The sequence below is a fragment of the Artemia sp. Qi Xiang Cuo genome, chromosome 17 (assembly GCF_049724085.1).
Source record: "Artemia sp. Qi Xiang Cuo chromosome 17, ASM4972408v1, whole genome shotgun sequence".
NCBI lineage: Eukaryota > Metazoa > Arthropoda > Branchiopoda > Anostraca > Artemiidae > Artemia > Artemia sp. Qi Xiang Cuo.
In genome coordinates this window covers 38,893,992-38,908,033 of record NC_142810.1, presented here as the reverse complement: position 1 = coordinate 38,908,033, position 14,042 = coordinate 38,893,992, and the positions used below count along the sequence as shown (strand labels likewise).

The following is a 14,042-nucleotide window of genomic DNA, read 5'->3' as shown; positions in this document are numbered from 1 at the left end:
TGACAATGGGAGCCTTCCATCCCTCGGGACTGTTCTGACCCTCAAATGTGCCACTATTAGCTACTATTTTAACGTTGTTCTTGCTCAATAGCATATGGACAGTACTTACCTATGGATAGTGCAGCATATGGATAGTACTTATAGACAGTAAATATTCAGTACTACTCACGGCTATACAGCGTTGCATAGTTGTACACCAGCTTTTTGGCTGGGTGCGGAAAGGTCAATGGATCTCTTTCGGTAAAGGCGATGCCTAAAGCCTCGAAATTTGCATTCTCAGGCCCAAATTCTCATTTTTTCATGAACTGTCCTTTCGCTAAAGGGGAGGGGGGTGGTCATTCTTCTTGGTTATATTCTTTAACCTTCAGTTTAAAGAATACAATTGAACTAAGCGTAAAATATGAGTTTTTGAGGAAGGTGATAGGTCCCTGTAGTGGATTTTGGAGGGGGACACGGTAACACTGAGGCTTAAACTCCACTCTCTATGTAAAAAAAAAAAACTATACAGATTATGACTTATGTTGTTATCTATCTATAACCTACAGAGAACCGTCCCAGAGAAAACCTCATACTTAAAATCTCCATTAAACAATACTGTTCAATCGCCACCTCTGGCCGCCACGCTTGGTGCTAGGCCTGGGAAGAGGTATCCCATAGATACGCATAACCGAAGAGGTATCTCTTATCTGTACTTCCAAAGCCGGATTAGCTATTGGAGCCGTATCTTGGATATCTTTCTTTGAGAGATATCCTAATACGAACATATGACTTTTACTGACGTAAAAGTCATATCTAACTATCCAAAACCTGATCCTAACCCAGGAGAAATATAGATATAGATGCAGTAAACTATGAAAAAAACTAACTATTCAGTCTCAAGTACAAAAATGGACTATAATCATAAGGCGAGAAACTCCTTGTATTTACAAGAGGTATGTGCTCTACGGTGTTCTGACCAATCGGGGACACTAGTTGCCTTGCAAGAAACCATCCCGACATTCCAGTAAAAGAGTATCCATCTTATTGACCCAACGACATTAAACGGTAAAAAGCCGCTGTCTATTCAGCAAGGTGACTCATCAACACATTTTCAGATATTAACTAAATAGAAAGTCTCGAAAGACGAAAAATATTCTCAGATGAAAAAGGAAAAAGAAAAAGAATAAGCTTAGAAGGCAATAGAATAGAAGTTAAGGAAACTTATGTGGTTAATAATTGGGTCAGGGGCAACAGTCCCCTCTTCTTCCAGGAATATTTTTATGGGAAACAAATGAAAAATTTTCCATAAAATGAAAGTAAAGAGCGGTATTGTAACTTGAAGTGAACAGAAACCATTCTATATATCAAGCATAGGAGGTGGCCCTGCCACCTCCTATGCCCTTGCTCTTTACCCAACATTTTAGCTTCTTATATATTGAGAGTAAAATTAATATTTTTAATATGTTGAAAATTCAGTACAAAGATTATATACCAAACATTAGCGTAAAGACTATATACCGCATCTTAACACTGTAACGTCGCTTACATTTTTTTTTTAAATAATAAAAATAGTTGTACGAGATACTGTAAAATTTTCTTTTTGCTTTTGCTCAAAAAAAAATAAAAAAAATTGATAAATCTCTTGGGTTTTACAACGTAAACTATTTCAGAAAGGTCCATCATTTGGTAGCAGTTATCCTCTAGCTTCTCCTGCCAAGATAATATGTTGTTTTTTTATTAGGAAATCAAACATATTTGACAATATGCTGGCTATGATGGAAAAGTATGCGTACAATCTTGAATCTTTAGTACAAGCAAGAACGGATCAGCTTATGGAAGAAAAGAAAAAAACAGAGGCTCTACTTCACAGAATGCTACCAAAGTCTGTGGCAGAATCTTTAAAAAGAGGTGATTTTGTTGAGCCAGAACACTTCAATTCTTTGACGATTTATTTTAGTGATATAGTTGGATTTACCGCCCTGTCAGCCTCAAGTACACCTCTTGAGGTAATTATCTTTAGATATTCTTCATTCGAAAAATACAGCGAATAAATTCTAATTATGATGAACATTTTTTACTTTTCTTAATATGTAGTGGCCAATTCAATCCTCGAAAAATAATGCTTCAAAACAAAAAATGAAACTCGATTAGACACCAAATTTTTGAAGAGGTAGGTAAAAAATACAACTGTTGATATTTTTACAACAATTAAAAATAAAGTTTCAAGTATTTAAAGAGGATAGAGAAAGCTAAAGTCTGCCCCTGGAAGGGAATGCGTCAGAGAAAGAATGCTCTTGGTCCGTTCCTCTCAATGGTTAATGTTCCTCTCAGTCCAAAAAAACGCTACACTGGCCCATGGCTGTTCAGACTGGAATGAAAAAACTGCATCTTACTTACCACTCGACCACCAACAGTTGGGCATAAACATTGACCAAAATCTGAATATAGAATATAGCATAAAAATCCTTGCAAAATGTCAAAATTTGGTCTAGTTGTTACAAGTCTCGAAAAAATGCAACAGGCGACTAGTAAGAGATGAAAAATTTGAACTTCTCAGTATTTTTACCCCGCATATAAATAATAGACAATCTCCATTAAGTGGATCGTTACACTTCCACGTGGTAGTAAGAACTTTGATTCATAGTCTTTGAAGGGCAGAATCAGTAGAGTCTAAGGCAATGTCCCCAATCTCTTCAAGAATCAAACCTATTTTCACCTCACCTATTGTTCAGAAACTCTACACCATTTCCTTTTCTAAAAGGAAATTAGAATAATTATCAGCTCAAAGCAACAAACGAAATAGACTTTCCAGAGTAAAAAACTGAATTATTTTCTTTCTTTCTTTTATCCGGAACCAGAGCCTCAAGTGTACCAGAGCATTTGTTTTGTGGTTAAAAGAGTTTTGATGTAAGGGCATAATTTCAAATGCGTATTTTATCTATTTCAGAGGGCATAGGCATTGGGACATTTCTAGCTGCTACTGAATTATTTAACAACGCAATTAAAGCCAAAATATAACAACTTGGATAAAGCTGGGAAAGATTGTTTTTGGTATCAATGACGTCATGTGAAATTATATATGATCATAAATGAATCCAAACATCAAAAGCAAAAGAAATGGGCAAATGTATGAAGTGTTGATGCCTGAAAATGAAGCGGAACAAGACCTGCGGCTAGAAAAAATACGACAACAAGCACCACGGCGGATTCTAAATGATAATAATAGACAAATAAACCTGCGTTTAGAAGATAAGTGACCTGGGCAAATCTTATAAAAATTATAATTCTGTAAAAGATAAACAGAAAGGAGGTATTGAATCCACTACAGAATTCCTCAATTCAATTGATACTGCAGATTAGCCATCCCATGACTTAAAATAAAGAAAATACAACAGTTTTGCTTTTGCATAACTTAGATATTTGCGAAGGGATGTGTAATGGAACCCGTCCTATTGTCGCTGAATTATGTAACAATATAATTAAGGCAAATAGAATTACTGGGGGGAAATGAGGAAAACAAGTTCACGTTTCTGGATTTATGCTAAAAAAAAGTCAACTAAGGTCAAAAAAGGTCAGTAAAGGTCAACTTGGATGTATTATTCAATTCAATTTATTAAATAATACAATAAATACATAAATACACTTAAGCGCTAGAGGTCCCAAGAAGCATAGCTTGTAGAGGACCTAGTATTAATCACAAAATCCACACAAAACAAATCAGGGAAGGAAAAAAATACAACCATATCTCAAAAATATAAACACAATGCGAGAAAAATCAACAAAAAAAAAACAAAAACAAAAAACAAAATACTGCTAGTCAATAACCTTTGACTTAATTTTATCTAAACTGAAAATGTCCCGTAATTTTATAAAATTCCAAACCATTAATATTGTTATTAAACAACTGGGTTCGAATCTAATTCAACATAATGAGAAAGGATAAAAGAAAAAAAACTATATAAAGTAAAGCGGAAAAAATAGATGAAGCAAAATAAATAAAGAAATAAAGAAAAAAAACGAAATTACTTCAAGCCTTGGAGAATATTTTTCTGCAAAGGGAAGAAGAGTTTTTGATAAGAGAAAGTTCACTGGGAATAGAGTTCCAAAGAGCAATTGCTCTATAAATTGGTGAACAGAGCTCCGAAGCAAAGTCTGGCACTTACGTGTTTATGCTAGATCAAAGTAGGATAAGATGTTTGGAGGAAGCAAGAAATTGAAGGCTCCATGAGCTAGTTTTAGGTTTTTCTTCTTTATAATCGCATCTAAGGAATCTTCATCATCATGACTGTTAAGATCAATTATAACAAGAGCAGGGATGGGCAAAAAGTCGGCTTCATTGCTATAATCAGTGTTGTTAATATTTGCTAAAGTGGAAAATAGTTAGTAATGTCCCGTAGAGTTTATCACTATAAAATATAAGAACGGAAACATGCATAATAAAGATAAATCAGTACTCCGGGAGGAAGAAATTAATTGGCGCGATAAAGCATAGACACTTGACGAGAAATTATAGAATATGTATAGGAAATATGAGTTTTGAAAGAAAGAAAACAATCAACATGCACACCAAGAAGTCTAACACAAGAATTATATACTGGGGAATTATATCATTACCATAAAAAACAAAGATTGTTGGGGAAGGTTCAGACATGTGGTATGGGGTTTGAAAATGAATTATGCTACTCTTAGAGCTATTAAACAGCATCCCGTTCTACTCACACCAATCACGCACATGGTTGAGCAGAAGCTGAGCCTTAGCAATAGCAGAGGGCAGATCATTAGAAACCACAAAAAAATTACTATCGACATCATTTTCTACTTAGACCGGCATTTGCAATGACAATATATAAATCGCAACGTCGAACTTTCAAATTTGTTGGTGTCGACCTTCGTATACCTATTTTTAATCATGGTATATTGTACATGGCAGTTTTTCGTGTTAAAAGACAACGTAACTTAAAAGTTCTGCTACCACGTGAAAATGAACGACGAACATATAATTTCTGTGTGGAAGGAAACATTGACAACTGACAACGAAACATCGCATTGTTAAAATTATATGTCTTTTATATGCCATATATGTAGTGCCTTATACTTCTCCATGCCTAATACTTTGACATTTGGATTCATTCAAAATCGTTTTCAAGAAGAAAAATTTGCATGCATTATACATATGTATATAAATAAATACACAGTTGCTCGTTTAGATATATATAATATTAATTAATATACATATATTAATATATATATATATATATATATATATATATATATATATATATATATATATATATATATATATATATATATATATATATATATATATATATATATATATATATATATATATATATATATATATATATATATATATATATATATATATATATATATATATATATATATATATATATATATATATATATATATATATATATATATATATATATATATATATATATTATATATTATGTCAGGAGATCAAATCGACAATTTCAATTGCGTTAAGAAATTCTGCCGTGAATTCAATTTCTCCTTCCTGTTAATGCATCATAGAATCATCCATTTTATAAGATTTGTTTTCTTTTGGGCTTCTTTGTGATTCTCACTGTTGTTTCTCTTCTAACCACATATTTCATTTACGATTCGATGCATTCGTTGCGATGACGATTGTCACATGTCTTCTAGCCACAGACCTCGTTTGTGCTTCATTTTCCTCAATCATTACCTCCGACTTTTTCCCATGTCTTTTACTTTAACTGTCCAGATTCATTCAAGATAATGTGTAATTTCGCATGACATCATAGATACTGAAAAATACTTTCATTGCGTACTAATATTTTTTTATATATATATTTTTTTTTTTATATATATATTAAGATACTAATATTTTGATTTAATTACGTTGTTGTATAGTTCAGCAACAACCAGGAATGTTCTCGTTCAGAGTCATTTATACTAAATTTCAATTCCTCCTCCCTGTTTATCAATGATAGACTCACACACGCTAAACTAACACATTCCTCCATTTCATTATAATTTTGCTTTGTCTTCTAACCGCTCAAGCCCGCTAAACAAACACGTTCCTTCATTCTATTATAATTTTGCTCTGGCTTCGAACAGCAAATTTCGTTGCGTAACGTTTTTCTTTGTAGTTCAACATGATTTTTGCTGTTCCTTGTTCAAGGCTTTTTTTCTTTAGCTGTTAAGAGTCATTTGTCATCTTTTGAAATATTGCATGTGTCATAGATGCTAAAACGATACGACCACTCTTGGGGGGAAAACGTTGTAATGTATGCTCTTGAAATATGCTCATAAATAGACTCCATTCACATGCATTTTTTTCGGAAAAAATGCTCTAACCGAATTTCCTCAAACTCACGACCTGTCTAGATCGTCTTTTCAGGCAAGAAAATCCCAGGGTAGTAATTTAAAAAACAATATGGACGTATTTTCAAGAAAAATTTATACATAACTAACGCTCGTTTAAAGAGAGTGCATATATAAATATATATATATATATATAAATATATATATATATATATATATATATATATATATATATATATATATATATATATATATATATATATATATATATATATATATATATATATATATATATATATATATATATATATATATATATATATATATATATATATATATATATATATATATATATATATATATATATATATATATATATATATATATATATATATATATATATATATATATATATATATATATATATATATATATATATATATATATATATATATATATATATATATATATATATATATATATATATATATATATATATATATATATATATATATATATGTATACAAAAGAAAAAATTAAAATTCATACTTACTTAAAAACATTTCTTTAATTGCACTCTTAAACGAGAAGAAATATCACTAATATTTTTAATATTCTGATCAAGATATTTCCAACTATATATATATATATATATATATATATATATATATATATATATATATATATATATATATATATATATATATATATATATATATATATATATATATATATATATATATATATATATATATATATATATATATATATATATATATATATATATATATACATACAAGAGAAAAATTAAAATTCATACTTACTTAAAAACATTTCTTTGTAGTGCACTCTTAAACGAAGAAATATCACTAATATTTTTAATATTCTGATCAAGATATTTCCAACTATATATATATATATATATATATATATATATATATATATATATATATATATATATATATATATATATATATATATATATATATATATATATATATATATATATATATATATATATATATATATATATATATATATATATATCTGGATTTTTTTCGGCGGTTGCTTTACGCAAGGATTTTTTTTACAATGATATTTATGTATGAAGCCACCGAAAGCCATGAACAGGCCGAGGGCAAAATATTCGTCTCATCAAAATTTTTGCCAAAAAAAGGAAAAAAAAGCGCTTTAATAATATTCAATATTAGTGAATATCTTCGCATTTTTTTGTTTATAGTGAATATCCGTTTCATGATTAGTTTGTATTAGGTACATTCAGAAAACTTGTTAGTTTCTAGAGTTGCTTCCAGTCAGTAGCGTCCCACCCCCTCCCAACGCCGGGAAATTGCCCAAGGCTACTTACAAAAATTTGCCCATTTTTGTATTTATGTCTTCAAATTGGCATTATTTGGGATTCTGAATCGTTAATGAGAAATAAGTCATATAAATACTATAAACAAACAAAATCAGCAAAATGTTGGGTGTGGCCTTCGAACTTCCAAAAAAATATACTTCATTTAAGAAATCGAATAGCGATCGATATTTGCATTTCTCTTCGAACCACTCCCTTTCTCTGAAAAGAGGCGGGGTAATTTCTCTAGCTGATAGATTTTTAAAAGTTTATTCGGACAATCATGTTGTCTCTGAGCTAAATTACACAAGAAACATTTTATTCTATAATGACTACCCTACTGAGCTTATTAATCACATTCTTGACAAAAGAAGAAAATTGGCAAAAATACAATTTTAAACTCATCCCCCACTCTTCAGCCAACCTCATAAAATTTCATAATGTTGTCGTATATCATTAGATTTAGCAGATCACGAAAAAATTCTTCGGAAAGATAAGCTTTCCGTTTCCTTCAAAAATGAATTCAAGGTTGACATTTTTTTCAATTCCGGGAAAGACAAAACCGATCCTATCAAACGGTTCGTTGTAATGAACTGTAAGTAAGGAAATGTCAGGGCTAGTAGTAACTGAAACTCTAAGGGAGGAGTTTTGATGACACTACATATATGAAGGATCGGCTTTTTATTGGGATTCCAAATATAATAAATTCAACGAGTTTACAGGTGCCCATCAAAAGCTTCGAGCGTGATAAAATTTGCCTGATTTTTTAATAAGAGGGGGGAAACACCTCCAAACGGGCAATTGAGGGAAATTACATCCTCAAAGTCAGGGTATCGGAGAACCAAGAGGTTGTAGAGGTTTTTAGCTCCTATTTACAGAATGTGGAACTTTTGGTTGTTTTATTTTTTCCGGAGGACATTTTCAAATTTGACACGTTTTGATTCTCGCTGTCCAGGCTGATTTTCATTGAAAATTCCATCTCGCATAAGTTACCCTCAGAAGTTACAAGCCCGAGAAAATTTGCATGATTTTCGAAAAACGGGGAATAGCCTACACCTTCGAAGTAGAGAGTAATCATCATGAAAATTAATCAATCGAACCAGGTGTATTGGAGAACACTATTGCTGAGGTTTTAAGCCCAACTGCCAAAATACTAAATTTTGCATTTTTTTTCAGGAAAAGATGATCATGAATGCATGTCTATTTGTTTCTTTAATCCATGGGTGATTTTTTTTAACCCGATGGTCCGACAATATCAAGTGAAGGATTACCCGTATTGAAGTTGAAAATTCTAGTACTGTTTTTAAGTAGCGAAAGACACAGTGCCAAAGTAAAGTAGTGTGCATCAAAAATTTAAAAATAGCTGAAATTATTATGTTTATTAGGGGGATGCTTTCTCCTTAATACCTTTCTGTTCACTTTGAAGTATTTATAGTACTTCTGAAAAAAAGGTTCTTATTTTTCTAATTAAACGGCCCTTGTGTTTCAGGAGTTGATTTTAAAGAATTATGGCAAAAAGCCAAACTTTATATCCTTGACTTTTCGGGGGAGTCCCCCCCTTTTTTTTAAATCAGTCAAATTTTCTCAGGCTCGTAGTATATTTGGAATCAGCATAATAAGCTAATCCTTTTGATGTATCTATTGATATCAAATTACCTTTGTTGGAGTTTTGGTTGTGAGCCGCGTTGCTCTTTACTCGGGCTATAGCTCGGTACCACGAACTGTTTGTTAGAGAATGTATATTTTTTCGGTTACAGACCAGACCAAATATTTTGTAACTCTACATTACAAAATTAAATGCAACAAGTTGGCCTTAGTTTCACAAATAGTGAGGTTTAAGCTCTCTCGTGCTGTTGTAGCTGGCCCTGGTTAGAGCTAGAATGTAGTATGTGCCCCATGCTACCAGCCTCTAGCCCTTTTGATTGTGTACCAGTATTTTTTGGCTTTGCTAAGGATAAGTTAAAAGTCACTGGGGTCGCAGTAATCTACAAGGTTGTATAAACTCAGGACAGAATCAAAAGGGTGTATGAAATACTGTACTGAACTCAGTTCAGTACAGTATGAAACTCTTCTGAAATCGTCAGAAATACATTGTCTAACATTTTGTTTTTTTGGAGTGTGTGCTTTTATACATTCAAAAATAGCCCTACGAAACTTAAATCTGCCATGCAATAAAGTATTACAATTGACTCTGCTTGTTACTATTATCAGCAATATATTTTCATAGTTGTGTGAATGTGTTTTTTTTAATGCTAATTTGTATGTATATTGATCCAGTTTTTTTTTTTAATCCAGGTAGTTGATATGCTAAACGACTTATACACGAAGCTGGACAGTATCATTGGCCATTATGATGTGTACAAAGTTGAAACAATTGGAGATGCATACATGGTCGTATCAGGACTTCCAATTCGAAATGGGGATCAGCATGCTGGCCAAATTGCTGGGATGGCGCTTCATATACTGGAGGAAATAAAAAATTTCTCAATCCGGCACAAACCTGGAGAGCCACTTAGACTCAGGATTGGGATCCACTCTGGTATATTTTTTGTTCATGAAAAGTGTGGTAAAATTTTAACCTCGTGAAAAAACCTATTCACTTATTTGTAAAGATTCCAACTTCTATAGACTATAAGACTTCTATATTCCAACTTCCAACGTCTGTAACAAGCTATAGATAATCTGACTTACGATTACTTTTTGTAATACCCTTTTTCATGCTAAGTACAAATCTGAAAACCGTTTTGCCCTATCACATCCACTTTCCAAGATATTAAGAAACAATATATTTTTTAATTCCCCTTTCTTTGGATTTCGTTGGATGAAACATAATAGAAAGATGTCTAAGATCTCATTTGCACGCTAATTTTTATATCATATTTTTTTATTCACAATTCTCTGGATGATAATTTTCCCCCTTAACCGATAAAGAGCTCTGAGGATTTCTTAGGGAATAATCTACTCTATTCCGTTCGGTCTGCTGAGAAACAGCAGCCCCTTTACTAAATCCAGGATGTGCTTCCCTAAGAAGAGAGTTGTATTCTTGTGTCAATTTAATGCCTATTATTTTGTTTCTCTAGCATAGTCACATTCTCAGAGGCGGAGGTCTCTCCACCTCCTCTCAATTTTACATTAATCATCGTAATTATTCTACATCTTTCGTGGAATTTGACTTTTTAGCGGTTTTATTCATTCTTAAGCAAGAAAGACGAAATTTTAACCAGCAGAGGTATTAAGAAAATCATCCAATATCATGAAATATTGTTCTTTTGTATATGGAAAGTAAATTGAATTGCTGAAATCACTTCAGAATATTGTCATTGGCAGAATAATAAGTTTTACCAATTGTCATCATTACAGAATTAGGTGGATGAATCCTTAAGTATTTTTCTCTCTTTTTTTCTTTTTTATCGAATTAAAATTCATGCTAATGACCATGGCCAAGCCACATTCTGAAACGTTAAGGAAAGAAGCTAAAAAGAATTGCGAGAAATTTTCCAGGAGAATTGGCTAAGGGAATCTTTAACGACTATATAATTTCCACAACACGCTCTACTAAAAATAGAATTTCACTGTCTAGGGCTGTAGTGAAAGAAAAGTTAAGATGGTTTGGTCATGTTTTATGGAAGAGCTTTTGACAATGTCAGTTGCAGTAGTAGCATTAATAGCATTTCGTAAACTATTTTAAGCGAGAACAAGCTTTTTATGATACATCCACACATGTAAAAATTTAAGTTTAAATTTTCCTATAATAAGTTATTAGTTTTGGAACATTTACATAATTTTAGGAAAAACGGCGAAATCATCAAAACCACCAAGCCATTGTGCCATAGAGCGGAGGTTATAGTGGAAGTTCCTATTTACAGATTTCAGAATTTTGCACTTTCCCTAAGTACAACAATCGTAGTAATGCGAGTTTTTTTTTTTTGGGGGGGAGGGTATCGTAGGGATTATGTGTAATTTTTAGTAACAAGTTTGTTTATGCCACAGCAGAGTATGACTTCTGCCATTCTATTTCACGAAACAACAATTCAAACCCGACTGGGACCAAAATGCTTCCGATTGAAAAATGTTAGATTGTCAGTCGAATCAAAACTAGTGATTTATTGGCCCTATTCCAATGGCCGTATCCATCATTGCTCCGGAACATATAGGAAGTCCATGCGAAACTAACGATTTTCACAAATACCTGTATTTTAAGCTTAGTTTGACTGGTTCGAATTAGTAGTTGGCCTTACTTGATTAGAACTCTTACTTTGCAGGTCAGTGGATTTTTCCCTGAGATGGGAGGGGGTAGTTAAGTCTTCAAAAGTGCTTTCCAAAACCAAGTCTTCTAGGTTTCTGCGGATAGACATTCTGTGGAACATATTTGGTCTACGGTTGGAATTTGGTGGTGCGGGGTTACACCTCCCCTCTTATTGAGGAAATATTTTGAGTGCCTCATAAAATATTTTATTCATATGCTTACGTGCACTGAATAGGAAGGGTGGGCGATTATTCCCTAGTAAAAAGAATTGCCCGGTCAACTCTCAGAAAACTTGTTTGGTATGACTTTTTTTTACACTGATGTTAGGGATCGGGAGAGTTGGATGCTGGTATCCAGAGGAAAAATATTTTTATAATACTTCCCCTCTGGAAAAGTTTAAGACTGCTGACTCGGAAATTTATATTTGTAGTCTTAGACTCCAAGACACTTGTTAAGAGTTGACTATAATTTTTTGAAACATTGCTGATAAGATAACACTGAATATGATGCATAAAGAATGAAAAGAAACTTAATAAGAAACCAATCACTTCTCAAATGTAATGAGGGTTGGTCTGACAGACTCTGATATTGATCGGAATCTCAATAAGTTATACTTTAGCGTAATGAGCTTTTTTTATATTATTAGATATTGAAAAGTAATTTAAAAAAAAACCAGTAAACTAGAGTGACTAACTACTTTTTTCAATCCGCTTTATCTAAGATATACCAAAGTACATAGCAGATATAGAGTTGAAATGTGCTTTATCTAACTATAGCAATCATTTTGAGGGAAAAAAGTATCTTAATGGAAACCTAATAATAATTCATAGTAGTTAAAGTCACTTTTCAGTAAGCTTTCAATGAACTATAGTTGTGTATGTATCAGTTACTTCATTCTTTGGGACCATTTTTATTGATATCCCGTTTGTTTGTTATTGAGAGTTCCGTGCTGTTTTATGGCTAGATAGTTGATTGGTCTCGCAGTTTTAGGAACAATGCACGGAGGAAAATTAGATTCAGTTTGTATTCAGTTAGGTTTAGATTTTAAGGCTATTTGGCTCTCCCAGTTTCTTACCACAGTTTGTGATAACGGACTGTATGTAAGAAGTGACTCGGCCTAATAGTAACCGAAACTGAAAAAAATTGATAACATTAAAAACGTCAAAAGAAATGGCTTTTTCTGTTGCTTCCAAAAGTATAAAATTCATTAAGTTGCTACCCATCCGAAAGCTACGAGCCTGAGAACTACTGAGAACTTCAGAGTTCTCAGTGGGGCTTGCCCCAGGCCACTCAGCGCGTCCCCAGGTGGTAGATAGGGGAACGCCCTGCTGATATGTAGGGTACCTCATGGGTAGTGAGGCGGGGACCAAGGGGGACCTAGTCTCTGGGGGTCTTGAAACATTGCTGGAGTACCCTCTTCTGGGGGCCTTAAATTCAGACGGAGGAGGAGGATGACCCCTCTAATGTGCACTGGGCAGGGCCCATCGGCGTATGGATACGTCCCGTCAGTCACAAATCTTCCCCTAGCAATGGGTTAAATTGCTGGTGAGGAAGGATACCAAAAGGATACACTATCATCAATAGATACAGACAGCCCCTGCTATGGACATAGAGGAGTGGCTTACCGCTACCCCAGATCCAGCCAAGAAACCCCTTCTTATACTTGAATGATGAATATAAATACGAATAAGAGATCAAATATGAGAACCAGTGCTACCGCGTCCGGGGTAACCGACGATAATGCGTTAAGAGATACCGCGTCCGGGGCAGCCGACGACTCGACAACCGTGAATCGCCCGAATATATCTACGTTGACAACTCCAACCCTGGAGGCTATTGTTTCTCCAAAAATAACTATGTCAATAGGTACCCTCAACACTAGAACCCTCGCTAAACAAGAAAAATAGACCTACTCCTAAGAGAGATAAAACGGTACAGCTGGGACGTTATCGGTCTCGCCGAAACCCATCTTCAAGTCACTGGTGAAGAGAAACATGGAGATGTTACCCTTCTACTTTCGGGACGTAATGATAAGAAACCTCGACAAGGTGTAGGTTTCTTACTGTCTACTAAAGCCAGAAAATCCTTAATCTCCGTAACCCCCCTCACGGAACGGATCATCGTGATCCGCCT

General features: G+C 33.2%; 1 protein-coding gene across 1 annotated transcript in view; it reads left to right on the top strand.

Moving 5' to 3' along the window:
- The window catches only part of LOC148942182 (guanylate cyclase 32E-like), a 183,862-nt gene that overhangs the window by 158,220 nt on the left and 11,600 nt on the right, over positions 1-14,042 (top strand). The window contains exons 11-12 of the mRNA XM_089103247.1: positions 1,721-1,985; positions 9,959-10,202. Coding sequence (XP_088959373.1) covers positions 1,721-1,985; positions 9,959-10,202 — 509 coding nt within the window. The remainder of the gene's footprint in view (positions 1-1,720; positions 1,986-9,958; positions 10,203-14,042) is intronic.